The sequence below is a fragment of the Cololabis saira genome, chromosome 3 (genome assembly GCF_033807715.1).
Source record: "Cololabis saira isolate AMF1-May2022 chromosome 3, fColSai1.1, whole genome shotgun sequence".
Lineage (NCBI taxonomy): Eukaryota > Metazoa > Chordata > Actinopteri > Beloniformes > Belonidae > Cololabis > Cololabis saira.
This window is the reverse complement of record NC_084589.1, coordinates 37,118,526-37,144,967: the sequence shown is the minus strand read 5'-3', so window position 1 is coordinate 37,144,967 and position 26,442 is coordinate 37,118,526. Positions and strand designations below refer to the sequence as shown.

The window sequence follows — 26,442 nt, the reverse complement described above, 5'->3', positions numbered from 1 at the left end:
GAGAAATCTGAACTGGTATAGAGTTCCAGCCAACCATGGCTCTAAAAGAAAGTGTTTCCTGAGGTTCGGCCGTCACAGCTCCGGTGCAGCATCTGATCTGCGGTTACAGCCTCCACCAGGGGGCGCCTGGCAGACTTTACCTGCCGTCCTTCCCACCTGTCCAACCTGCAGGGCGATGACATCACTGCCGCGGCACGCCTTCCTCCCCGCTCCGCTGCTGCCGGGCTGAAGATCCTCACGTCCTGTTCAAACAGGCTCCGACGGGGAAACGGGGCAGAGCGCTGGTGGCCGAGCAGACCGAGCAGACCTGCACCGTCCGTCTTCCTGCTGCGAGGGTTCCAGTGCCATCAGGGGTCAGCGGGGTCAAGTCTGAGCCGGTGTCACGTTCCATCCCGGGGTCAGAGAGCAGGAGGACGCTGAATGGACGGAGGATGGGGTCGGATGAAGCGTACAACTTTGTCTTCAAGGGTGAGTAAATGTTGTCGGGACTTCTGGATTCATTCCATCAAAACCTTGACAAGTAACTGGAGAACTTGTGCGTCCTTGTTTATTATTAACTGCAGTTTCCTGGAGAAACTTGCAGGTGGCAACAGGATGCAGACGCACAATACGAGTCATTGTTCGGGTCAGGAACTGCTGTACCCAACACGGAGCGTTTCTCTTCTGCTTTCATGTGTTTTCTCACAAATGCAACCAAAAAAACACACACGGCAAACATAAAACCCTGCAGATGCTCCCGCCGTGAACGTTCAGTGATGTAGTAACACATTTATACACATTTGCAAACTATTTCATGAAGTCTTACAGAAACAAATGTGAAAACATCACCAGTGAGCAGCTGAAAAGCTCCCTGTTTGACCATGTTTCTACAGCTGTGTTGATGACAGCTGGGTTTGGGGGCGGGGTCAGCAGATAAGCTCCACCTACCTCTTTGAGTTCCCCCTAGATCTAAACCCCTTACATCTAGGGCTGTGCGATTAATCTATTTTAAATCTAAATCGGATTTATTAATCAAGGCGATGTTAAAAAAAGGAAAATCGGAAAATCGATTTTCCTCTCTCTTTTTCATATAGCTGGAAAAGAAGAAGAGAGCTGTCTGCATTACAGACAGAGCTCGTCTAGTCATCTTTGTTTGGTCAAGAAAATTGTAAATGTTGTCACTTTACTAAACTCAAGGAGAATTTACAGTATCTTTCAATTGCACTTCATTCCCAATAGGGAAATTTGTTTGCTATTTTTCTTTAAAAATAAAGATAAAATATTTGAAACAATGTATTCCATTGTCTTTTGTAGTTTTACCAAAAGAAATCAAAATCGAAATCGAAAATCAGGTTTTCAGAGAAAAAAATTGGGATTTTATTTTTGTCCAAAATCGCCCAGCCCTAGAACCCCTTAGATCTGAATCCTGTAAGACTGCGTCGATTAACAAACAGCGGATTGAACTGGCAGAAATTCAATCATCATAATTGGAGAATACGGTGAATTTTCAAAATAAAACACCACCAGCTCTTTCCAACATTGACATAATGTTATGCTGTGGAGGATGTAGATAAACAATTCTGAATCCCTTCTGTAAACTCATAACCTAATGATTTCAGCTACAGTCATCTGCCTTTTGCAGATGATGTGGTTCTGTTGGCTTCATCAGGACCTTCAACTTTCGCTGGAGCGGTTCGCAGCCAAACATGAGTTGGGTTGAAAATTAGCATCTCTAAATCCAAGACCACGGTCCTCAGTCAGAAAAGGGTGGAGCATCCTTTCCGGGTCGGGGATCAGGTCCTGCCCCAAGTGGAGGGGTGCCAGTATGGTGAGGTCTTCTGGGCATGAGACCTCGGGGAAGTTTTATCAGTATTTTTATTTTATTTTGAAAAGAAAATCTTTCTAAACTATAGTGGCTTTTCCATTACCAGTAGAGGGAGAACAACCTGCAGTGGAAACACCTGGAAAAACCTTTATACACTTTCTGGAGGTGGTTTTTCAAACGTGTCGTCCAGTTTGGTGCAAAAGGATAAGGGATAGACTTTTTTTTGCTTCTTTTGCTGGATATTTTCACAACAGGATAAATGACTGCGATCATTTATCCAAAAGTAAAGATGTTCGTCCATGTTCTGGAAGACGAGATCTTCTTCTTTGTTTTGAAGAGAAGTCTCTTAGGCCCCGTTTTCATGCGTTTTGGCCGTTCGTTTACACGAAAACGAAGCTCAAAGTCACCAAAAACGATCATTTCTGAAAACTCCGGCCAAATTGGAGATTTTCAAAAACCCCGTTTTCACGTTTGCTTGAAAACGGAGGGAAACGGAGATTTAGGCTTCAGAACGTCACATTATGAGACAAAAACGTCACCAGCATCATTTGCGACCTGTGTTTACAATTTGTTTGGCCACCGTCAATATTTTCTTGTATTTTACCTGTTTTATATTCTAAAGTCACACTTAAAAGTAACTCCACTTCTCTGTCACTCCAAACGAAAGACTCTCGTTCATCTTGGAGTAACTGGCAGTCCAGGCTGATTTATGGTTCCGCGTTACACCAACGCAGACCCAACGGCGTAGGGTACACGGCGACGTGCACCGTACGTAGGCTACGCCGTTGATTTAACGCGGAACCATATTATTCAGGCTTCACACGTGTCATTTGTTGACGGCTTTTTCCAGGATTCTGATTGGCTAGCATGACTTTACGCTTCTCGTTACACTGCCCCCTGCAGGTTTGGATGCTCATAGCACTCTTAACAGCGTATTTATGGGGGTTTGTGTAAACACGGATATTTTTCAAAACGTAGAGGGGGAAATATCCGTTTTTGTAAATACCCGGCTATGTGTAAACGTGGCCTTAAAGAGATTCTAGGAAAGTTATGTCCATTCCTAAAACACTGTTCAATGGAAACTACCCCCCCCCCCCCCCCCCCCTCCCAAAAAAAAATAGTGTAATGGAAATCCAACTGCAAAACATGTTTCCCTTTTGCTCAGAAATTTCCCCTGCCTGCTCAGGATTTGACATAACACAGCAACCCACTCGTTTCCTGCTGGGGTCCGTGTCCTCGGACCTGGACGTTTTCATTTTCATTGAAACTCCTGTCTGACTCGGTTGCGAACCGTCCCAGTACCAGCTGTCGAGGAGGCCCAGAGACGAGTTCTACTGCAAGGAGCAGTAATCTGAAGTCAAGCTGACGCAATTTCCAGAGGTATTAATAAAACATCCGAGATATGCATATCACAGATGTGCAATAAAACATCTTTGCAGCTCAGCTCTATCCACGGTGGTTCAGCCTCTTTTAGGAGGGCCGTCCTACATCTTTCAGCTTGTGAGGAACATAATATTGCACCTAACAACCCCTGAAGGAACCACCGAGTGGCTTCCTCTTCATACCCCGTGGGGACGTGCAGTTCCTGGAATGACCCCTAGAGGCCAGGCGTCTGGAAGTGGTTTTGATAGTGTAAATTACCTTTTATATGAGCAGAGTATTTCTATAAATGTGTTTTTATTAGCGCTGTCGGGCGATTAAAAATTAATCTAATTAATTACGGGATTTATAATGAATTAATCTAATGAATCGCATTTTAATCTCATTTATTTTTATTTAACCTTTGTTTAACCAGGAAGTCCCATTGAGATACAAGATCTCTTTTGCAAGGGAGACCTGGCCAAGACAACAGCAGCAATAAAATACACAATACAAAATACATGACTCAAAAACCACATCAAACAGTATATCCATTCTACAGACAACAACTACATTCTTCAAGTAAATTGTTTCTTAACAAAGATTTAAATTCGCCAAGCGAAACCAGGGTGTTTAAGTGGGTGAGGTCTTGCAAACCATTCCATGCCGATGTAGCAAAGTGAGAAAATGCAGTCTTACCTAATTCGGTGAGTGCTCTGGGAGTTTTTAAAAGTAGCCATCTAGTGGATCTGGTATTGTAGCCTACCTGCTAGAGGCTCGACAAATGAGACTACAAAGGTAAGGAGGAAGCTTACCCAAGATGGTTTTATATATGAAGATATACATGTGTGTTTTCCTCCGTAAATAGAACATATCAACATATTAACATATCTGCTAAAGGTCCCTAAATAAAGAATTTGAATTCTAGGACATTGCAAAATTGCAGTGCATGACTAATCAATTGAATACACTAAGAAGAGAAGATTTGAAATCCACATTTTTATTGGTTAAGTGTGTTTCATAATTGAAATTCAAAAATAAAAGCTCAAGCACATCAGCAAACCAATTAGGCCAGGTGCATTATTCAAAACTGCAATACAAATACAGTTAAATAAATAATATTCAGAAATAAAATAAGGCTGAGTCTCAAATAGACACTTAAGCAGACTCTCAATTCAAAATTAAAACTAAAGCTGACTCAAGACAGCAATTCAAGTACTAGCACCTGTAACGTTTACAGTGGAACTTGTCCGGACATGTTTAGCGTTTAAATGATAATTCAGTCTGGAGCAGCTCCGGTGAGAGGAAAATTCTTCTTTACAAAATGTACAAATCACTGCGTTCTTGTTGATAGTCCCGTCTTCTTTCTTTTTATACAAAAACTTGCCGTTCAAAGGCCCTAGCAAAGATTTTTTTTTTAAATTAAAACTTTTCTCGGAATTCTGAGATAATTATCTCGTTAATTCAGAAAAACAGGGCAGATTTTTTTTTTCTCAAGTGAATGCAATACGCTTCCGTATTGCAGTGTGTTTACATCCAAGGAATGACAAACATTGTGAACCATCAGTTTGAGAGTTCAACCATCATTCAGTCGGGGATGCTACACAGAGGGCCCGATTTACTAAGATTCTAAATAAAGAGTACTAAATTGCGTGTGCACTGAAAAAGTTTGCGCATGCTGTTGTTGTGTGTTTTGCGGGTGATCAACTAAGATTGTGTGCGCAATTGATAACAGGTGCAAACAGCAGTATTTAAATGAGGTGTTACGCGTCTTACGGTTTGCGGTGCAAACTTTGCGCCATGGAGTCTGGATGGAAAGCAGGATAGTCGCAAGCGCAAAATGAAATTTGACGAGTTGGAGTTATAGAGATATTAGTGGACGAGGCAAATTGTTGTATTCAGCACCCCTGCCGTGAAAAGCACCCCCTCGTATATTCAATGATAAGTAGACCAAGAAAAAAAACAACACACTGACACTTCAATATATTTATATATACACACTCACACAAACACATACTTAGGAGTTTATATTATATATATTTACAAATATTATGGAAGACAACACAGTAAGCAGGCTATTATAATGACATCAATAACCATTTACCCGATTTTTGTTATCTGTGACTGTGATTGTGGGAAAGTATGACTATTGTGGAATCCATGAGCGCATTTAAACATGAATCATTAACACAAAACTGGACGCTAAACAGAACGTGACACGGAATGAGAATATAATTTTTGTCAGACGAGGGGGTGCTTTTCACGGCAGGGGTGCTGAATACGGCACAACACCGGAGTATGAAGACTGCAGAACAGGCGCACAATAAGAAACACTTTTTTCTCCATGAAAACACGTGATTTATTTATTATCACAAATAAAAAAATGAATGTGCTTCCTGTGGCAACCTTTTGCTGAATAATACTCGATTTAACATTCAAATAAAATATTTCTCCTTTTGCATGTGGAGATTAGCACCTTCCTTTCGAACGTATTAAATACAGACGCGATCACAATCCCCGCAATTACTTTCAGGATTGGTAAATCTCATTGCGCGTGGTAAATGGAGCAATTTGCATCTTCCCCTCCCAGTATTTAGGATTTCTGGTGGGTACGTCCCATATTGATTATTCATCAGGGCAAAAGTACTAAATGAACAGCGTGTGCTATTTTGCGCATTTGAGAGACGCAGTCCTCTTTGCACGCTGTTAGTAGATCAGCTTGCACATTGGTTTGCGGGTGATGTCAAGTTTGCACACGTTTTTACACACGCAAACCTTTCGTAAATCAGGCCCAGAGAGTCTTAAGTTACAACCAAAACAAACTCATTCACGACTGCAGCCTGTTTGCCGGAGCATCGTACACAAGTGTGTACAAGGTTCATGTCACCCAGCGATTCACTGCAATATCAGTGAAACTAATCAGTCAAATCAGATTGTGTGAAGTTTGCTTGGAATGCAAGTCAATCCGCTCCCCCACCTTAGTTTTTAACACTTCTGCACTCCTCATTGTGCCTAAACCCTCTGCTGCGTAAAACTAGCAGCATTGTTGTTTACATACAGCAGTTACCTGCCCTGAAGGTCGTGAAAACACAAACGAGGAAAGTCTGAGCCTCGCCGCAACACGTCGGGCTCTTCCAGCCCTCAGACACATGCGGCGTCCTGAAGGCCTCTCGTCTCGTCCCGACTTTCCATAGAAACCAGAGGTATTGTTTGCTTAAGAAGTTACTCAGTAGTCGAGGAGGAAAAAGCAGAGAGCGGCTCAGCCGCTCGGAAAGACAGCAGTGATCCAGTAACCTGGAGCAGGCAAAAGGAGGTCAGCCTGTGAAAAGCTCAGGTTAAACATACTCCAAGTTTAACCCAGTCGAGTTCATAACAACTGGCAAGTGTTCGTGCGAGCAGTCGGACTACGACAACAGATGCTTCGTAAAGTCGATCCTTGGAAACATTTAAGAGCTTTTCAAGGGTTTTCAGTCGCACTGTAAATCTTCAGCGGTATAGTTTCCCAGATGTTAACAGCTGCTCCTCAAATTTCCTTTGTTTCCTTAACATGTCAGGAGCTTCATTTAAAACCCTCAACAGGAGGTTAATTTCGATACTTTGAGCCATATCAGCGTGAGATGCTCACGTCTCTGGGGACGACCTCAAACCGCTGGCACACATCATGTGATCTGATTCAAAGCTCATTGTGTGGGAGGAAGTTTTCTCACCAGCGGTGGACCAAGATTATCTCTTTCTTCATTCAAAACCTCAAAAACTGCAAATATCAAGGCAAAGTGCACCTGAAGTATCACGCACATATTGAAGCTAGCATTAAAGGAACTATACTTGCCTATTCTCCCATTTCACTGACCTAATCTTTAACCAGATTACTTATTTGTGGCCTAACCATGCAGTTCTGTGTCTGAACAGGCAAATGTTGAGGTTTATGTGCTGATAAGAACGAGTCATTTGGATTTTACAGTAACTCTTTTGTCTCATGACGTTTCAGCGACTCGAGACTCTAAACGAGCTCCTATCCGTTGAATCATGAAGGGCACCACTTTTAATTTGACATTTGGTTGAAAAGGACTTTGTTACGTGTGAGTCAGCTTGAAATCCGGTCTTTTTGGGCCACTGGCCAGAAACTCTGCCCAACCCAGGTTGTTTGGGAAAATTGGCGAATGGGTGAAGCAAACGAGCCCGGCAGCTGGCTGGAACGTGGCCACCTAGCTTGGCTAATCTCATACTAGACTACGACACTAACGAGCGTTCATTTTGATCAAATCTGCAGCTCCATCCTCAGGTCTGACGTCTCTGATGAGATGAAGTTTGAATCGAGTAGCAGAAACAAGACCCTCGGGAGCACCGGCCTAGTTGCCCCGGGACCTTCGACTAGCCCAGGGGTCGGCAACCCACGACTTTAGAGCCGCATGCGGCTCTTTAGCGCCGCCCTGGTGGCTCCCTGGAGCTTTTTCAAAAATGTTTGACCTTTTTTTTCCCCTTTTTTCTTCTTTTTTTCCCTTTTTTTCCTCTTTTTTTCTTTTTTTTTCTTTTTTTCTTTTTTTCTTTGTTTTTTCCTTTTTCTCTTTTTTTCTTCCCTTTTCCTTTTAATCTCGACATTTCGACTTTTTTCTCAACATTTTGACTTTTTTCATGAGATTGTACTTTGATTTGATTTGATTTGATCTTTATTCATCTTGAACAAAACAATTAAAAAAAAACACACCATACATCAACAACATTAATAAAGCACAACCAGTTTTGTTCAAGAAGGGACAGGAAGAAGCAAATGCTTATCTAGTCCAGCCCCTTCTTGCAATATAAGAATATCCGATATATAAAAGAATAATAATAACAATAATAACAACAATAATACATATATACAGTATATAACCTTCTTCTTGACATATAAAAGTATGTAAATATAAAAGTAATTAAAAGACAAGTGAGTCAATAATAAAAGTAGCTAAAACGAAAAGGCATCAAGCACAGTAGAGAAGAAAAAAAGTCAATGAAAAAAACAAAAACAATCACCATAATAAAAGTAGCTAAAAAAGAAAGAAAAGCATCATGCACAGAAGAAAAAAAGACAATGAAAAAAAAATAAAATAAAAAATCATTACTTCAACATTAATCTTGACATTTCGACTTTTTTCTCAACATTTCGACTTTTTTCTCGAAGTTCATAATGAAAAAAAATCTTCCTCCTCTAAAATATTATTTTATTTTTCTCCTGCCTGGCCCTAATACGCTTCCGTAGATTCGCGTAACAAAAAGAGTCACGTGGAAAGACATTAGCAGCTACATTTGCAGCCGAGGACCCAGTTCTAACCAATATAGATACATGCAGCATGTGTTGCCTTCATTCTAAGGCTTATACAATACGGCTCCAGACATATTTGTTTTTTGGGTTTTTGGTCCAATACGGCTCTTTAACATTTTGTGTTGCCGACCCCTGGACTAGCCGATGGCGTTGGGTTCCCAGAGGTTCTCGGTCGCGGCGGAGGGCCCTGCAAAGGTCAACATTGGCTAGTTAGTCAATCTAGAAAGGTCCAGGTCCAATGTAAGAGGTGTTACTCCATCTTCAGCATCCCTCCACCAGTTTCCTCTACTATCCACCCCAGATCTTTGTGTCCATCTCAGTCTAGACCCCCCTGCCCCCCCCCCATTACATTATCTCCAAGCTATCTCCTCTGATTCTTCATCTTATCCATCCTCGTCACCTGCGAGGAACATCTTCAACTCTGCCTCCTCCATCCTTTGTAACCATTTGAGAAATTTAGACACCTCCTGATTATTGATTTTTGTAGGTTTATATGTCTTTGCACCTGTCAAATTTGGACGAAAAGTGTAAGAAGTTTCATTGTTTGAATTTTTTATTATGATTTAGACTTGCAGTTCTCAAGATCGGTCTTGGTCTCAAGAACACTTTTTTGTGGTCTTGGTCTTGTCTCAGTCTCTCCAGGTCTCAGACTCGGATAACTGAGATGCCGTTGCCACCAAGGTGACAGAATCTTGTATCAGCAGTTCTTCAGTGTAATCTGGCTACTATAATGGTAAATAATGCAATTACAGGTCGATAATTGTGTCTTTAATATTTAAAATTCAGGTTTCATCTCCAAATTAAGTCCAATTTAAATCAGTAACATTTACTTCATTAGACTTTTCTGAGGTGGAGGGGGGTGTTGGAGCTGGTTATTCTGTTAGATACTTTGGGACTAGTTAATAGTCGTGTCAATCCTTAAAAGCGCTGGAGTCAATCCTCCAATAGTGTAGAAACAGCGGTAGTGCAGTCGCCACACATATCTGATCTCAGCTGATGGATGAAAACATTTATAGTGAGTTCAACATCATCATCCACTTCTCTGTGTTATTGTGCTGCAGTTGAATACAAGCTCATATGGAAACTAGCTGAACCAGGATGGACTGATGTTCTACAATCATGCAGGATCAGGAAATTACTAGGTTTGTTTCTGGTCTTGAGCTGAACTAGTCTTGGTCTTGATACTCTGGTCTTGGTCTTGGTTAAGGCAGTCTTGATTACAAGTCTAACTCATGCCCATACCACAATCCTGCCTCCACCATGTTTTACACTTAATACAAGCTTTTGATCAAGTGGTAGATCTTTATTTTCACCAGACTTTTCTGTTTCCATCATTCTGATACATGTTTATCTTGGTTTTATTGGTCTAAAGAAGTCTGGCAGAACAATACACCCGTGACTGCATTATTTCTCAGGGAGCTTTTAACTTGCAGCGACTTTAACTAAAACTACTACACAAGTGACTGAGGAGCAGTGGCGTCAATTCAGTCTAAGCTAAGGTATGGCAAGGTTACGAGTCACAGAACTTAACTAGAGTATCAATCAAGAAAATTGGAACTTTTTCAAATGCAGTCTCGCTCACTGCAAAAACTCAAAATCTTACCAGGAATATTTGTCTTATTTCTAGTTAAAATGTCTCATTTTTAGTCAAAAAATCTCATTACACTTAAAACAAGAGTCATCACCAGAAAAATAACTTGTTATTTGACCATTTTCACCTGTTTCAAGTAAATTTTCACTTGAAATAAGTAGAAAAATCTGCCAGTGGGACAAGATTTATCTTCTCATTACAAGCAAAAGAATCTTGTTCCATTGGCAGATTTTTCTGCTTATTTTAAGTGAAAATCTACTTGAAACAGGAGAAAATTGATGTTTTTGAGTCTTGTCTTAAATGTAATGAGATTTTTTTTTAAAAGAGACTAAAAGTGAGACATTTTAACTAGAAATAAGACAAATATTCTTGTTAAGATTTTGAGTTTTTGCAGTGTAAAATAACTAGTGAAATCGATCATGTTGTTCTTATTTGCATTTGTAGTTATTCCATAAATGTATTTAAAAAAAACAAACATTAACATTTAACCCTTGAAGCCAAGGTGTGGCGGCTGCCATACCTTGCCATACCCAATTGACGCCCCTGCTGAGGAGCAACAGACACAATATCAAAACACTAATAGAAATGGAACAACTGTCCAAATATTCATTTAAATATAAGATTCAAGTTTCGTTTTGAACAGAAACATCAGCAAATTGGTGGTGAACTAGTCTTGGTCTTGATATTCTCTGGTCTTGGTCTCAGTTTAGGCATCTTGACTACAAGTCTATTATGATTGAAAGGCGATGATTGTTGGTAAAGTGTTAGTTCCCCAGATATTGTTTTCAGTCGTCTCTGCTGTCGAATATTTACCAGCGGAGGAAGTCGTACGTTTCCCACCAGGAAACCAAACCACAGCTGCTTGAGCAGCAGATGTTTCGCTGCAACACCCGCGGCTGTTTTTCACTGTGCCAGTGTTGCGTTGTGCTAATTATGTTTGCTGTAATATCCAAACACCGTTTAGTCCAATCACACCCAAACGCCACAATTAAAGGCTTCGAGATGTGTCAAGAACCTGAGCTCCTTCGCAACACACGTCTGAGCCCAGAGCTGTAACCAACCTCCCTGTCTGAGCCCATTAAGCCCAGTCTCTCTCTGTGTCTCTGTCTTTACTAGTGAAACCCAAACATTAGTCACAGAAATGTGAGCAGGGGTTGTGTTTACCCAGGATGGCTCCAGCGTCCACGATAAAGGGAAGTTGTGGCTGAACTCGTTCCACCTGATCTGGAGTCGCCCTCCGCTCATGAGGGCTGTTTGATTATCAGAAACGGAGGATAACAGGTTTAAGGGGGGGAAGGGTCTCCGGTCTCTGTAACTGACCGATGCAAAGCAAATTACATGCAACAGAACATTTTAAAAGTATATATAAATGATCCTGTGGACATTACTTATGTTTCTTTTTCTTTTTTTCTTTGTCTGCATATACAGGACTGTCTCAGAAAATTAGAATATTGTGATAAAGTTCTTTATTTTCTGTAATGCAATTAAAAAAACAAAAATGTCATACATTCTGGATTCATTACAAATCAACTGAAATATTGCAAGCCTTTTATTATTTTAATATTGCTGATTATGGCTTACAGCCCATTAAGATTCCCAGAATATTCTAATCTTTTGAGATATGATATTTGAGTTTTCTTAAGCTTGCAATATTTCAGTTGATTTGTAATGAATCCAGAATGTATGACATTTTTGTTTTTGCAATTGCATTACAGAAAATCACAATATTGTAATTTTCTGAGACAGTCATGTATATTAAAAATCTGAGGTATATATATATATATATATATATATATATATATATATATATATATATGCATTTTTAATTTTTATTTATTTTAATTTTATTTATATATATATATATATATATATATATATATATATATATATATATATTTCTAAATGTGAAGGGGAGCGGGGGTCGGGGTGAGGGGTGACATCCGCTGCTAGTCTAAAACACGAAAAACACAGGGAAACGCACAACGCGCGCACAAGCCTTGGAGATCTGTAAGAGAAAAAACAAACAGACGCGAGAACAGGCAGATACACAAGCAGCAAATATTTCAGGTACCTGGGACTGAATCAAAGCTAGACTGCTGCGATTATCTGTCCCTCAAAACTGCAGCGTGAGTATGTACAGTAGGTGAGTGAGGATAACAGGTTTGAGGGGGGAAAGGGTCTCCGGTCTCTGTAACTGACCGATGCAAAGCAAATTACAAACAACAGAACATTTAAAAAGTATATATAAATCATCCTGTGGACATTACCTATGTTGAAAGCAGGGGCGGTTGGTGCATTTCACGCTTGGGCCTTCGATGTCCAACTTAGTCAATAAATACCTTTCATTATGCAGCATTTATAACACCAGGACTGGGGGGAAGTTAGAAACACACTTAAGCTTTAATAAAAAAGAAAAAAAGAAACACACTTAAGCACTACGAGGCAAAATGGCTGTTACATGGCACATTTTAAAAATCAACAAACCTGCATCAGCAATTAAAACCCTCGCAGGTTGGAATCCCGGCCTGTGCACCTTTGCTGCATGTCATCCCCATTCTCTCTCTCTACCCCCTTCCTGTCTGCAACTTGAATAAAGGACCACTAGAGCACACAAAAAATATCTTTCCAAAAAGTTTTATTAAATGAGCAGCTGCAACCTGCTGCTTTGAGTTTAACCACACAGTTTTAGATTATTTACTTTTTACATTTTTTCATTCCATTTTCAGTATACTTGTCATTTCAGTTCGTTTGATATGAATGAAATAAATTATAAAAACATATTAAACGTGAAAAAAATAAATAAAATGTTTGCGCTCACAAAAACTCTATTGATCTGCATCGCACTGCCGTGGCTCAAACTAGTAAGTATCGATATCCAATCACAGGACACGTAAATGTTCAACGTGAGACTAGCTAGAGGGCCTTACTGACACAACCCGTGATCTGATTGGCTATCGCAACTATCAATCAACTGTATTTGCCCATTACAGTCCACAGCATTGTTGTTTCTGAAGGCTGAATTCTGATTGGATAAAAACTCTAACCTAAAAACAACAGCACTGGAAGGAGAAGAATATGACATGAGGTGAATATGAATACTTTGATATTTAGGGAAAGTAAATCAAAAAGTGAATGAACCTTTATCATAATCATGATCATGAGAAGGCCTTGCTGGCCCTGACGGAGCACCACTGGTTGATAGTGAACTAAATTACCCCCCTACCAATGTGTGGATCTATTCCTACATGTTTATGAAGATGTCTGGTGACATTTCTTTGACTTTCGCTTGAATCTTGTTTGGATGTTTCTTCAATGACAATTATTTAATCAGAGTTAAAAGTCTACCTTGGAAGAAATGTAGCCTGGACAGAGGAAAACTGCTGCGTAGATGCAGAAAACCAGACATTAAATCAATAAAACATCCATAAAAATCCGGCCCAATAAAAAAAACAACGTGCATTGTTAACGTGCACCAAAGTCTTGCATTAAAACTGGTCGTAAAAGCGATCGTAACAAACCCACAGCGCCTCAGTCCTTTAGGACCTCGTGTGTTTCTCTTCATCCTCCATTTGTTCATTGATGAGCTTAACCGAGGGAGGAATTAATGTTTATAGGAGTCGTGTTTCCACAGAGGGACCCTGGTCGTTCAATAACAAGTACTCAGGGTGAACTATGGGCAGGGTGTTGATGTGATGACGGTGGCTTTAGGATCATTAAGGTCCCGAGGAGACATTATGGGGATCCCCGAAGTCTTGCCTTCGGTCTTAAACTCATCAACTACGATTATGTTCAACTAAAGGCCCTTTTCCACTAGAACCTACTCGGCTCAACTCGGCCTGGTTTCTTTTCCACTACAATTCAGCACCTGGAGCAGAAGTAGGAGGTTGGAGAGAAGCTGCTGTGACGTATTTGATTGTGTGATCTAAACAAAGAAGACAACAAAACTAAAGATGTAGAACCTGGAGGAGATGATAGATGTGCTGCTGGGTCTGTGGCTTGTGTTCGATATCAAGTTAAAAAATGAGAGTGGGAGAAGCTTCAAGCGGCAACGGTTTTTAATTTTTTTAGTTTGTCTCTGCCACTGAAAAATCCATTGGGAGCCGTGAGCAGCTATGAAGTGACAGAACTCCTGGTAGATCTGGTTGTTCCTTATCGCCCGTCTAGATCTCTTTTTAATTCTCTCCTCAGCCACCAGGTTTATGAACATCTGCACCTCAGAGTTGGATCATGAAACAGACTTCTGCTGCCGTTGCTGGTCGAATAAAATGAACAAGAAGCCGTCAGAGTCGCTCTTTCGCTGATGTCACATCCTGATTCAGACGTCTGACTCCAACCCCCCGACCAATCGGTGGCCTGTAGTGTGATGATGTCAGATACAGCCAGTACTGGAGTTGTAAAAAAATAATCAGGGGGGATGGTGGATTTTATCATATGGGGACAGATAATTTGTGCTGATTACAAATAATATAATATATTACAAATAATAGCACTGACCAAAACACCTGCAGAAATACTGCAGGAATGACATAGCAGCAGTTAAATGCAGCCTTCTGTAAGCTTTAAATATCCACTGGGCTTACATCAAATACATCAAAACACAACAATAAAAAACAGTTTTCTGAACTTATCAATATGACTCTGTCCTTCACAGGATAAGTAAAATGATCATTGCAAAAACTCACAATCTTAACAAGAATATTTGTCTTATTTCTAGTTAAAATGTCTCATTTTAGTAAAAAATCTCATTACACTTAAAACAAGACCCATCACTGGAAAAAACAATTTTCACCTGTTTCAAGTAGATTTTCACTTGAAATAAGTAGAAAAATCTGCCAGTGGAACAAGATTTTTTTGCTAGTAATGAGAAGATAAATCTTGTCCCATCTTGTGAAATCTTGTGAAAATTTACCTGAAACAAGTGAAAATTATCATATTTTTCTGGTGTTATTTTTCTGATGACTAAATGTTGAAATAGCAGTAAAACCACATTCATTGATGAAATGACATAAGGGATGGAAAGGGGGGATGGCGGTTTTACAGAGGGGATGATTTGGACCGTTTTTATTTCAGGAGGGGGATGCCATCCCCCCTCATCCCCCCTCAACTCCAGTACTGGATACAGCCGACTCAGCCGCTTAGAACCTCGGCAGAATAGAAAAAGTATCTACTCTGCACGTTAGACCCCTGGTGGGAAAGCGCCAAACCGGGCCGGGCTGAGTAGGTACTAGAGGAAAAGTGCCATAAATGATGTAATTCCCACCCAACATCTGTATATGTGGCCCAGCTGAGACTCATGTGAGCATAACCACTGAAAACACACGTCACATGGGGTCAACAATATGGGACCCATGTTGGTCCCATGTGGACTTGCTCACAAGGGACCCGGTTAATGAATGGACTAGGAATGGGTGATATTTTACCGTTCACGATATACCGTCAAAAAAATTTCCCACGGTAAGAATTTGTCATCTCGCGGTAAAAACGATAAATTCCCGTTGATGACGTTTTTGTGTAAAGCTGATTTATGGTTCTGCGTTCTGGGAGGGAGAAAAGAGGAAGGGAAGAAGGAAGGAGAGAGCAGGAGGAAAGAAGGAAGGGAAAAAGGAAGGAAGGAAGGAAGGAAGGAAGGAAGGAAGGAAGGAAGGAAGGAAGGAAGGAAGGAAGGAAGGAAGGAAGGAAGGAAGGAAGGAAGGAAGGAAGGAAGGAAGGAAGGAAGGAAGGAAGGAAGGAAGGAAGGAAGGAAGGAAGGAAGGAAGGAAGGAAGGAAGGAAGGAAGGAAGGAAGGAAGGAAGGAAGGAAGGAAGGAAGGAAGGAAGGAAGGAAGGAAGGAAGGAAGGAGGAAGGAAGGAAGGAAGGAAAGAAAGAAAGAAAGAAAGAAAGAAAGAAAGAAAGAAAGAAAGAAAGAAAGAAAGAAAGAAAGAAAGAAAGAAAGAAAGAAAGAAAGAAAGAAAGAAAGAAAGAAAGAAAGAAAGAAAGAAAGAAAGAAAGAAAGAAAGAAAGAAAGAAAGAAAGAAAGAAAGAAAGAAAGAAAGAGGGAGGGAGGGAGGGATAAATTCCCGTTGATGACGTTTTTGTGTAACAAACATGGCGGATCTGAGAGCAAGATAGATTTATAGTTGAAAAGGTGGAGTTCAATCGGGATAAATGCCAGAAATTATTGTGATACATTTTTTAGTCCATACCGCCCATCCCTAGAATGGAAATGGGCCTAAAGTGGGTGTCCCATCTGGGTCCCACTTGGATGAACCACCTCAGTGAACCCAAAGTGGGTTCACAATCCCATAACGGGCCCCCTTGTTCGGCCCGTTGATGATCCCCAGATGTTGGCCGGGACCCACTAGTGGGTTTTTCTCTGTGAGTGGTTTTGCAATGACGATGAGCCCATCTCCAACCCCCTTCTGTGTCCTTCGCAGTGGTTCTGATAGGAGAATCGGGTGTCGGAAAGAGCAACCTGCTGTCCCGCTTTACCAAAAACGAGTTCAACCACGACAGTCGCACGACCATCGGCGTGGAGTTCAGCACGCGGACCGTGCAGCTCAGCGGCTTCACCATCAAGGCCCAGATCTGGGACACGGCTGGCCTGGAGAGGTACCGGGCCATCACCTCCGCGTAAGTACCGACCACCATCGCAGCCTCGTCTGGAGAGACAACACTATTCCTTAAAAGGACCAGAGAGCAGATTTATGGCCTTTAATGAGCCCCTTTTAACACATCATCTGTTAATATAGCGCTCCCAAAGTTCCCCAAGGAATAAACCCTTTGGGGCCTTTTGGTTTTATGAGGTAGAGGTAAAGTTGCTGTCGTCAACGAAAATTATGACTAAATATAAACCTTTATCACCGGAGGAAAACGAGACGCAACGAAAATGCTGGTCATGTGACAATAACGATAATTAAATATTTAATGCAGTATCGTTGACGAATAAAAACGAGACTAAAATGTTGATTACAAAATAAAAACTCGGCTAAAATGTGTCTTCATTTTCGTTGATCAAAACGAGATGAAATATTCAAATAAAGATCCTTAATGTCCATGTTTTCAGTTTCCTCTGGTTTAGTTCTGCTGGGTGACGTCTCGTCCTCAATTCCAGTCTCAGCCCGCGGGGAATCAGATCCAGAAGATGCAGCTGCAGAGTTAGAGGCTGATGCCGTAAACGCAGAGCTCTAGTTAACGTCCATTAAAAACAAAGTTACATAGAGAAAGGCGGGGATCTGCTCTGGGGCTGAGAGAAGAAGAAGAAGAACCATCTTTGGATACACTTTCCTACATAGACGTGGAAAAGAAAACCCAATGTGTTGTCGAAAAAGAAAAAGATGAGGAGAAATGCGGAAAAATAAATATGTTGTAAACCAGAGGTGTATAGTCCAGGTGCCATAAAGTAAAAATCCTGTCCAGCAGTTGTTCCAACCCTCTGAAGAAGCATGTGAAGACAATGCTACAGCAGTTTCTGCTGTTTGCAACATGGTTGTTTTTTGCAGAGGTGTTTAATCCAGATGCCATAAAGTAAAAACCCTGCTGTGTTTCTGGATCAGCCTGTACATTTAGAACAGGTGTTTTCACTGAGGACCTACCATTTACCTGCAGAAGAGCTGGTTTAGCTTTGGTTGGAACAACTGATGAACAGGATTTTTACTGTATGGCACATGGATTATACACTTCTGCTGTAAACTCAAATTACAGTCTTCTGTATCTGGAATTAATGTATTCTTGAGTCTATGAGGTAACAATAATATAATGATAAGATTACCTTGTTTGAATTGTAAAATGGGTTTGGCTGAATACAATCTTTGACTAAAACTAGACTAAAATGAACAATTCTGACTAAAATAAGACTAAAATGCTCAGACTTTTAGTGGACTGAAACTTGGCACAACTAAAAGGAGAATGAACGTGACTAAAACTAATAAAAACTAATATAATAGCTCGACCCAAAGACTAGACTCAAACTAAAATTGAAACAGGCTGACAGAAACAACAGTAGGTGGGGGTCACGGTAGACCAGGCAGACACAGCCATTCCTCCACTCCTTTCACAAACGATGACTCAAACAGGAGAAATGCCCAAGAACAAGATGGCTGCAGAAGTGTAAACGACAGGTTTTTACTACTAAATCCCATTTTAGATGTTTTCTTTTGACACAGGCCTGTTTGCCAGAACCAGTCAGCAACCAGGTCCCATCACTGTCCCATCTCTGAGCTTTTAGTCCCAGCTTTTCTGGCCGGTTAAACGTGCTCTCTTTTCTCTAACATACTTTTTGAAATTGCTCAAAGATGATTCAGTCGGCGTGGAAACAGCCTGCCCTGTTAAACGAACCCGTTTAATGCAACTTTCCAAGATCGCGTTTCTTCACTTTCTAACCGACACGCAAGAGAGCTGCTTCTCTTGCTCCACGGCTGTTGAGCAACCTGCATGTCGGCATCTCCAGGCGTTGCTGTTGTGAGCCGCAACGCAGGCAGGGACAGGCGCCGATCCGCGGCTCCTCCCACTCAACCTGGGAAAGAAAACCCACCTGCACGTTCTTGTCTCCAGTCAGGCAAAGTTCATTTGTATAGCATGATTCAACACAAGGTAATTCAAGGTGCTTTACATCAACATTAAAAGCAGCAAGACACAATTAAACAGTAAATAACAAATACAATGATAAGAAAAGAGGTAAAATAATAAAAAGCACAAGTTGTTAAAAAGTAAGGGCAGTAGAGTACAGCAGGTACATCTCATTCTTACAATGGCAACAATTACGTTTCTGTACGGTCCAAACGTACAAACACCGTGTCAAATACAGTATTACAAAAGTAATCTGTGACAATTCGTACGGTGAATTAAACCAATTTGACAATTCTATGCCCCAATGCCTGTTTCCAGGTCTTATTTCACACAACTGACGAGAATAACGTTTCTATACGGTCGAATATGTACTTTGTTATGTCTCATGTTAAGACGATTGTCTTATTTCTTTCTTTTTTTATATGATTCATATTCGAAATAAACACTACTACTACTACTACTACTACAAAACGTACAAAGATCGGGTCAAATAGAGTATTACACCGTGTCCTAACTGCATGCGACGCGAGCGATCGTCAGCGACAAAAACAATTCCATTGCCCTATTTTCTGTTGGACTGTCCAAACTGGCTGCGAGTGACGCAGCGCGACGCGTCGTTTTGAGCTGAACATTTGTCGGACGCCCTGCTTCTTTTTTCTTCCTGTCGCTTGCGTTGAAAGCCGGTTGAAAGCGCTGTAGGAAACAGTTATGGATGAGGAACGGCTGATCCAGTTAGTTGAAATGAGAAGTTATCTCTATGATTTCTCCTCATTTCACTACAAAAACCTCAATAAAGTGGCAGCTGCTGGAGGGAGATCGCCAGGGAGCTGGAAGATTCTGATAAGATAATAAATAATATGAAGATAATAATAGGATAATATTTCTTTCTGCCACTTTATTGAGGTTTTTGTAGTGAAATGAGGACTAATTTCAACTAACTGGATCAACTAACTGGATCAGCCGTTCCTCATCCATGACCGTTTCCTACAGCGCTTTCAACCGGCTTTCAATGCGAGCGGCAGGAAGAAAATAGAAGAACATTTAAATATCACAATATCAAGCTTGTTTTCTGTTTAGAAACTACAAACGTAGGAAGATTACAAGTACTCACGCATCCTTTACTTGTCTCTTTACTCTTTTAGGAGTTATTTTAGGAGTTTCTTTCAGGAGCGCACGGGCGAGTAGTGCGGTGAATAAAGGCTGATTTATGGTTCCGCATAAAATCGACAGCGTAGTCTACGGCGTAGGGTCCACGGCGAGGCGCACCGTTCGGTGCGTGCGCCGCGTAGCCTACGCCGTAGGGTCTACGTTGGTGTAACGCGGAACCATAAATCAGCCTTTTAAAAAGCGAGTTTCAGCTGTCAATCAAAATAACGTGGGGGGCCCATAACGCGTTCAGTGTGGACAGAGAGCGTCCGATGCCACGCAGTGATAGTCGGACGCTCGCGTGCAGTTAGGACAGGCTGTTACAAAAGTAATCTGTGCCGATTCGTGCGGTGAATCAAACCAATTTGACAATTCTATGTCACGATGCCTGCATTCAGGGCTTATACATAATTTTGTTTAGTTTTCAAAAATCATAAGTATTTGATTTAAGAGTACGCTTAAATAACAAATAAAATGGTAAGAAAAGAGGTAGGATAATAAAAAGCACAAGTTGTTAAAAAATTAGGGCAGTAGAGTCCAGCAGGTCGAGGCCTCCGTTAAACGCTCGGAGGGCCGTTGCTTCATCTGACGTCGCCACCTGATTCCTTCCTTCCTTTCTTTTCCTTTTGAATTACACGAGAAGGATTAGCGCTAGAAACTGGTTTTAAAACAATAAAGCCGTGTCAGTTTTATTTTCAGGACAAGGAGGAATCGGAGGACACGCCGTAACCGCTGGATTAGCTCTTTTCTTGTCAGTCGTGGTTTTTGGGTAATTACTTACCGGCTTATTCTGGTATGCAAATTCTGTCCCATGGAAATTCCCATTTATCCTGTAACAAGCAGTTAAAACCTATTAAAGTGGAATTAATTATGCTGCTGGAAGACGGGGGATGAAATGTCTCAGTTTGTAACTCATTAATTCAATTAAAATTTGACCACAGGACCAACTAGCTATTCTCAATCATGTAGCCGTCACCTGCTCAGATAAACATCTCGCATATTAAGAGGGACACTTTTATGACAGAAGTACAGACAACTATCACTCTAGTCTCTGGACTGAGGCGCTTTGGTGCAATTTCAACACTCTTTGCATCATTTTGGGGGATTGCAGAACTATGAAGATACCAAATATGGACAGTTCTGTGATGGGAAGTTTCTGAAGAGAAACTCAGATGTTAGAACTGTAAGAGCATCTGAAAGAAGGACAGCTGGAACTGCAGCTTATAAGAATGACTGTGTTCTGTTGGGTTTTTATTGACAGCTAAGAAGCTATACTCATATTATACTAATATCTGAGTACCGTACTATGTATAAAGTCATTAAAGATCATTCAAATGAAGTGAAGTTTTCATGCTTCCTATGGCTGATTGGTTTTGGTCTCGACCCCAGTTGCTGAACCTGATCAATACGATCACCAGCTCGTCTCACGCTTGATAGTCCAATCCTCTCAAAACCAGTCGTAAATGAAGTTCTCTAAGGCCGGTGTCCTCTAAAGTTGCCTTCGTCAACGGAAATTATGACTAAATATCGTCGTCAACGAACCTTTATCACCTGAGGCAAATGATACGAGACGCATCGAAAATGCTGGTCATGTGACGATAACTATAATTAAATATATAATGCAATATCGTAGAGGAATAAAAACAAAACTAAAATGTAGATTACAAAATAAAAACTCTGCTAAAATGTGTCTTCATTTTCATTGACCAAAACGAGACGAAATGTTCTACCAAAGATCCTTAATCTCCAGGTTTTCAGTAGTTTCCTCTGGTTTAGTTCTGGGTGACGTTAGTCCTCAATCCCAGTCGCACCCGCGGGGAATCAGATCCAGAAGATGCAGCTGCAGAGTTAGAGGCTGATGCCGTTAACGCAGAGCTCTAGGTTCACGTCAATTAAAAACAAAGTTACATAGAGAAACGTGGGGATCTTCACTGGGCTGGGAGAAGAAGAAGAGACCATCTTTGGATACACTTTCCTACATAGACGTGGAAAAGAAAACCCAATGTGTAATAAGGGGAGAAATGCGGAAAAATAAATATGTTGTAAACTCAAATTAGAGTCTTCTGTATCTGGAATGAATGTATTCTTGAGTCTTTAAGGTAACAATAATATAATAATAAGATAACCTTCTTTGTAAAATGGGTTTGGGTAAATACAATCTTTGACCAAAACTAGACTAAAATGGACAATTCTGACTAAAATAAGACTACCGGTAAATTGCTCAGACTTTTAGTCGACTGAAACTTGACACGACTAAAAGGCGCTTGAACGTGACTAAAACTAATAAAGTTTTAAATGATAGCTTGACCCAAAGACTAGACTAAGACTAAAACTGAAACCGGCTGACAGAAGAAGACAGAGGAAGCTGAGAGAAGCTCTTTAATCTCTGCATATCATTATGCACTTTTGAGTATGCAGCGTTTTAGTTTTTTGCCTAGTGTCCTTATCTTTTAGTGTTTAGAGTTTTTAGTGTTTTAATTGTTTTTATTGCTTGCTTTGAGCCAGTGGCAATGAAATTTCGTTCCACTTGTATTTGGACTTTTGGAATAACAATAAGTGAAACTTGAAACAACGCTCGTGTCCCCCACCAGGTACTACAGGGGGGCCGTCGGAGCCCTGCTGGTCTACGACATCACCAAACACCTCACCTACGAGGGCGTGGAGCGCTGGCTGAAGGAGCTGTACGACCACGCCGACCCCCACATCGTCGTCATGCTGGTGGGGAACAAGACGGACCGGGAGTCGGACAGATCCGTTCCCATGCAGGAGGCCAAGGACTTTGCAGGTACAAAGATTAATTTGTGATTCTGTAGTGGCTATTTGTCCTCCAGGTGAATTATTAAAAAACTCCAAAGTATCAAATTATTATAAACTGAATCAAATCAAGTCCATTGTCCAGCAAAAAATAAAGTTTTTTGGAGTTTATTCCATTGTACGGAAGAGTATTAGGGCCAGGCAGGAGAAAAATAAAAATAATATTTTAGAGGAGGATTAGGATTAGAAGGAAGAGGGAAGATTTTTTTTTCATTATGCACTTCGAGAAAAAAGTCGAAATGTAAAGAAAAAAGTCGAAATGTTGAGAAAAAAGTCAAAATTTCGTGAATAAAGTTGAAATGTTGAGAAAAAAGGCGAAATTTCGACTTTATTCTTGAAGTTGTACTTTTTTCTCGAAGTGCACAATAAAAAAAAAATCTCCCCCTCTCAAATATTGTTTCTCCTGCCTGGCCCTAATACTTTTCCGTACCATTGGCAAACAAACAAACAAAGAACAATGGCCCTTTGCCGCCTCTCTTGCCCTGGTAAAAACCTGCCCTCCCAGGTGTCTGCCTCACCTGTCTCCCACTAAATATCATAAACAAACTAAAGGTGTGTTCCCAAAACTAAACCACAAAAACTAACTAAATAATAAATGATTAAATAATGCAAAAGTGACAAATAGCTCCAACAGATTCTGGTAGCGAAAGCATCTTTCTGATTTCTCATTTGCTGATTAAAGACGTGTTTCCGTAGAGAAGAAAGGCGTGCTGTTTCTAGAGACGTCAGCTTTGGCATCGACCAACGTGGAAGCTGCGTTCAACGGCGTCTTAGAAGGTATTTCCTTTCTTCTTCTTTCTTTTCCTGCTCTCATTTTCCTGCCTTTCGTCCCCAAATGTCCATTTTTACTAAGGCTCCTGCTACTGTGGAGAAATTGTGACTGATATAACATCCTGCCATCCTGAAACGGTCATATGATCGACATCTCATCCGGGGTGTTGGTTTCTGCAGCCCTGGACCTTCTGCTTTGGTCCAAAATTGTCAAATTGGTTTAATTCACCGTATGAATTGTTACAGATTACTTTTGTAATACTGTATTTGACCCGGTCTTTGTACGTTTTGCCGTACAGCAACGTAATTCTTGGCATTTTAAGAATGAGATGTGAACCTGCTGAACTCTACCGCCCTTACTTTCTAACAACTTGTGCTTTTTATTATTGTACCTCTTTTCTTATCATTTATTTCATTTTATTTGTTATTTACTGTTTAAGTAAACTGTTTAGGGCTTCTTCTTCTTGGTATTAAATATGTAATATGTGTCGATTTCAATGCCGCAGAGATTCACAAAAAGGTGAGCAGCAAGACGGTGGTTCGAGGCTCCATTAACGCCGTCTCCCTGAGCAACTCCAGAGAAGAAAAGGCAGAGGAGAAGAAAGCGTGCTGCCAGAACATCTGACCGGCGTCCCTCGGTAGCTCTGGCGTAAACCGGGCAACCGCATCCCCCCTGAGGTCGCCCGGGTGACGCGGAACCCTCGGAGGGCCAAAATAAATGGCTACGTGACGGTAGGGTTGCCAACTCCCTGAAAAATAAACCCGATGGCCTTCACCCTTCCTGGCGTGGTGATTTTTTTTAGCCCCCTTTTTTGTGATTGAAATGATTTTTTAACTATTTGACCTGAACCTGAATTGAATTAGATGCATATTTTTGAATGCCATGAACACATGGAAAACAAATTATTATCCAGCAATTCACTTTATTACAAAATAACAAAATGAACTGAATAAAATAAGTATCTTTCTTAAACAGAATTGTGTTCTGCTTAACTTAAAATTGTATAAATTAATATAAAACAATAGAAAGAAAGCAGAACATCCATTCTGTAATAGTGCACATTTTTAGTGCAATAACAAAAGTGCAAACAGAAAGTCTGTAGAAAACTTGTAAACATATTTGTTCCTCAAAGGCCATGACTGTAAGCTACAGTTGTAGTAAAACAGAGAAAAATAACTTATGAACTCAACAGCTCAATGCCATTTTCCATTGGCGTTTTATGACTATTTTTTGACTCTCACAGTAATACAGGACAAAGTCCGTCCCTTTTCAGCTCAATACGGGACGCATACTTTAGTTTATAAATACGGGACGATTCCGTTTTTCAAGGGAGGGTTGGCAACCCTACGTAATGGTGGTTCGAAATGACTGATTTGTGAGTTGCGTGATGGTAGGATCAAAAGATTGAGGATGTGTGTGGACGATGCAGGAAACCTGCTTCAAATACTTAAAAGCTCTTGATAAGAAAAGCTGCTACCTGTAAGGTTCATCACCTGTGGAGAAAATTAGAAATATGTAGAGGCCTCGTGGTTTGTGTGACGTTTAAACTGCTAGCACATGACGGTTTCAGGGATTTTTGGTATAGAAGTTGCGCGTGTTGAGCGTGTCTTTGCGTGTCTTTGCGTCGATGAGACGGACTGCATTTGTACCGAGAAATAAAGGATGTATGTAAAACCTGGTTCACCTGGTGTGTTTTATTCATGGCAAAATACTGGCAAAATGTATAAATATTGATTTCTCTTACGATGATAATCAACAAGAATTTTCATTTCATTTATTTATTTAAAAGGGACAACGCACATAAATTAACATGAGCACTTGAGTCCAACACTCCGAATAATGACAAACAACATAAATGAAGAACAAGAGCACACAAACACATTAGCTCACACAAAAGCACAAACAGGTAGTAAAAACAATAACCTGACCCCTATACCAGATTATAACAGCATGTTTGATTATCAAGTAACCACTGTTTTGTGTTTTTAGAGAAGGAATAAAGAGATGTGATGTTCCTTAGTTCTATGGGTTTAGTGTTCCAGGTATGAGCTGCTCGATAGGAAAAGGCTGACTGCTCAAAGGCACTTTTTCCTGTATGCTGTTTCGGTGAATAATATTATCATAACAAAGAAAACAAGAAAGTTTAGCTAAAAATCTTCCCTAACTGACTTGCACTATGAAATTACCTGAATGCCTTTTACAGATATCGTATGAACAAATAAATACAAAGTAGCTTAGACAAGATTTTATGTTGGGTTTATGTTTTGTTCATGTAATATTGTACAGTTTTGTTCAAGAAGACATGAACTTACATCCTTATTTTACTTTTCAGCAGGAGGAGTGTGGAGAAAGGGATATTCTAATTATTATTTTTTACCTTTATTTAACCAGGAAAATCCCACTGAGATCTTTTTCAAGGGTCTCCTGGCCAAGATGGGCAGCAGCAAGTACAAAACATAGTTACTAAATCACGCAGTTATAAGTCACAAGCAAAAGACAAATTAGATAAAAAGATGAAAAAGATTTACTTTTACAAGCACTTCTCTGGTCAATTAAGGTAGGCAGCAGTAATGAACTTCAGGTAGACGGTGTCAATCATTCAAAGACATTAAGCTGAAGCAATATAAAGTACAAAAGATCTCCATAATCCGGCCGCTTTTAAAGCTTTTTTTCTTTTCACATTTTATCGGTATTGGCCCGGTTTCCCAGATCAGTTAAGTAGTTCTTAACAGCGAAAGACTTCTTTCACAGGCTCCTTAAGATGGTTTGAAAGAAGTCTTTCGCTGTTAAGAACTACTTAACTGATCTGGGAAACCGGGCCATTGTCTTGTTTTTATCGTATTTCTACTTTTATTGTAGTGTTTTATTTGTGTTATTATTGATGTTTTATTTTTGTGAAGCACCTTGTGACATTCTGCTGTCTGCGAAAGGTGCTATATAAATAAAATGTACTTACCAACTTACTTACTTACAATTTGTTTCAAACTTAAAAATCCAACTTTACAAGTTAAGCTCCTTCCCAAGTTTCTCCACATGCGGCCTGAAGGTGAGGGAGTCATCGATCAAGACACCAAGCTATTTATCCTCTATTTAATTCCCTCAAGAGTGGA

General features: G+C 40.4%; 1 protein-coding gene across 1 annotated transcript; it reads left to right on the top strand.

Annotated features, from left to right (window-relative positions):
- The first annotated feature begins 209 nt into the window (after positions 1-209).
- LOC133438710 (ras-related protein Rab-25-like) lies at positions 210-25,005 on the top strand. The gene is made up of 5 exons (XM_061717412.1): positions 210-468; positions 16,470-16,665; positions 22,338-22,531; positions 23,257-23,337; positions 23,838-25,005. The coding sequence occupies exons 1-5, from the start codon at positions 432-434 to the stop codon at positions 23,954-23,956; spliced, it is 627 nt and encodes a 208-aa protein (XP_061573396.1). The 5' UTR covers positions 210-431; the 3' UTR covers positions 23,957-25,005.
- Positions 25,006-26,442: the final 1,437 nt, after the last annotated feature.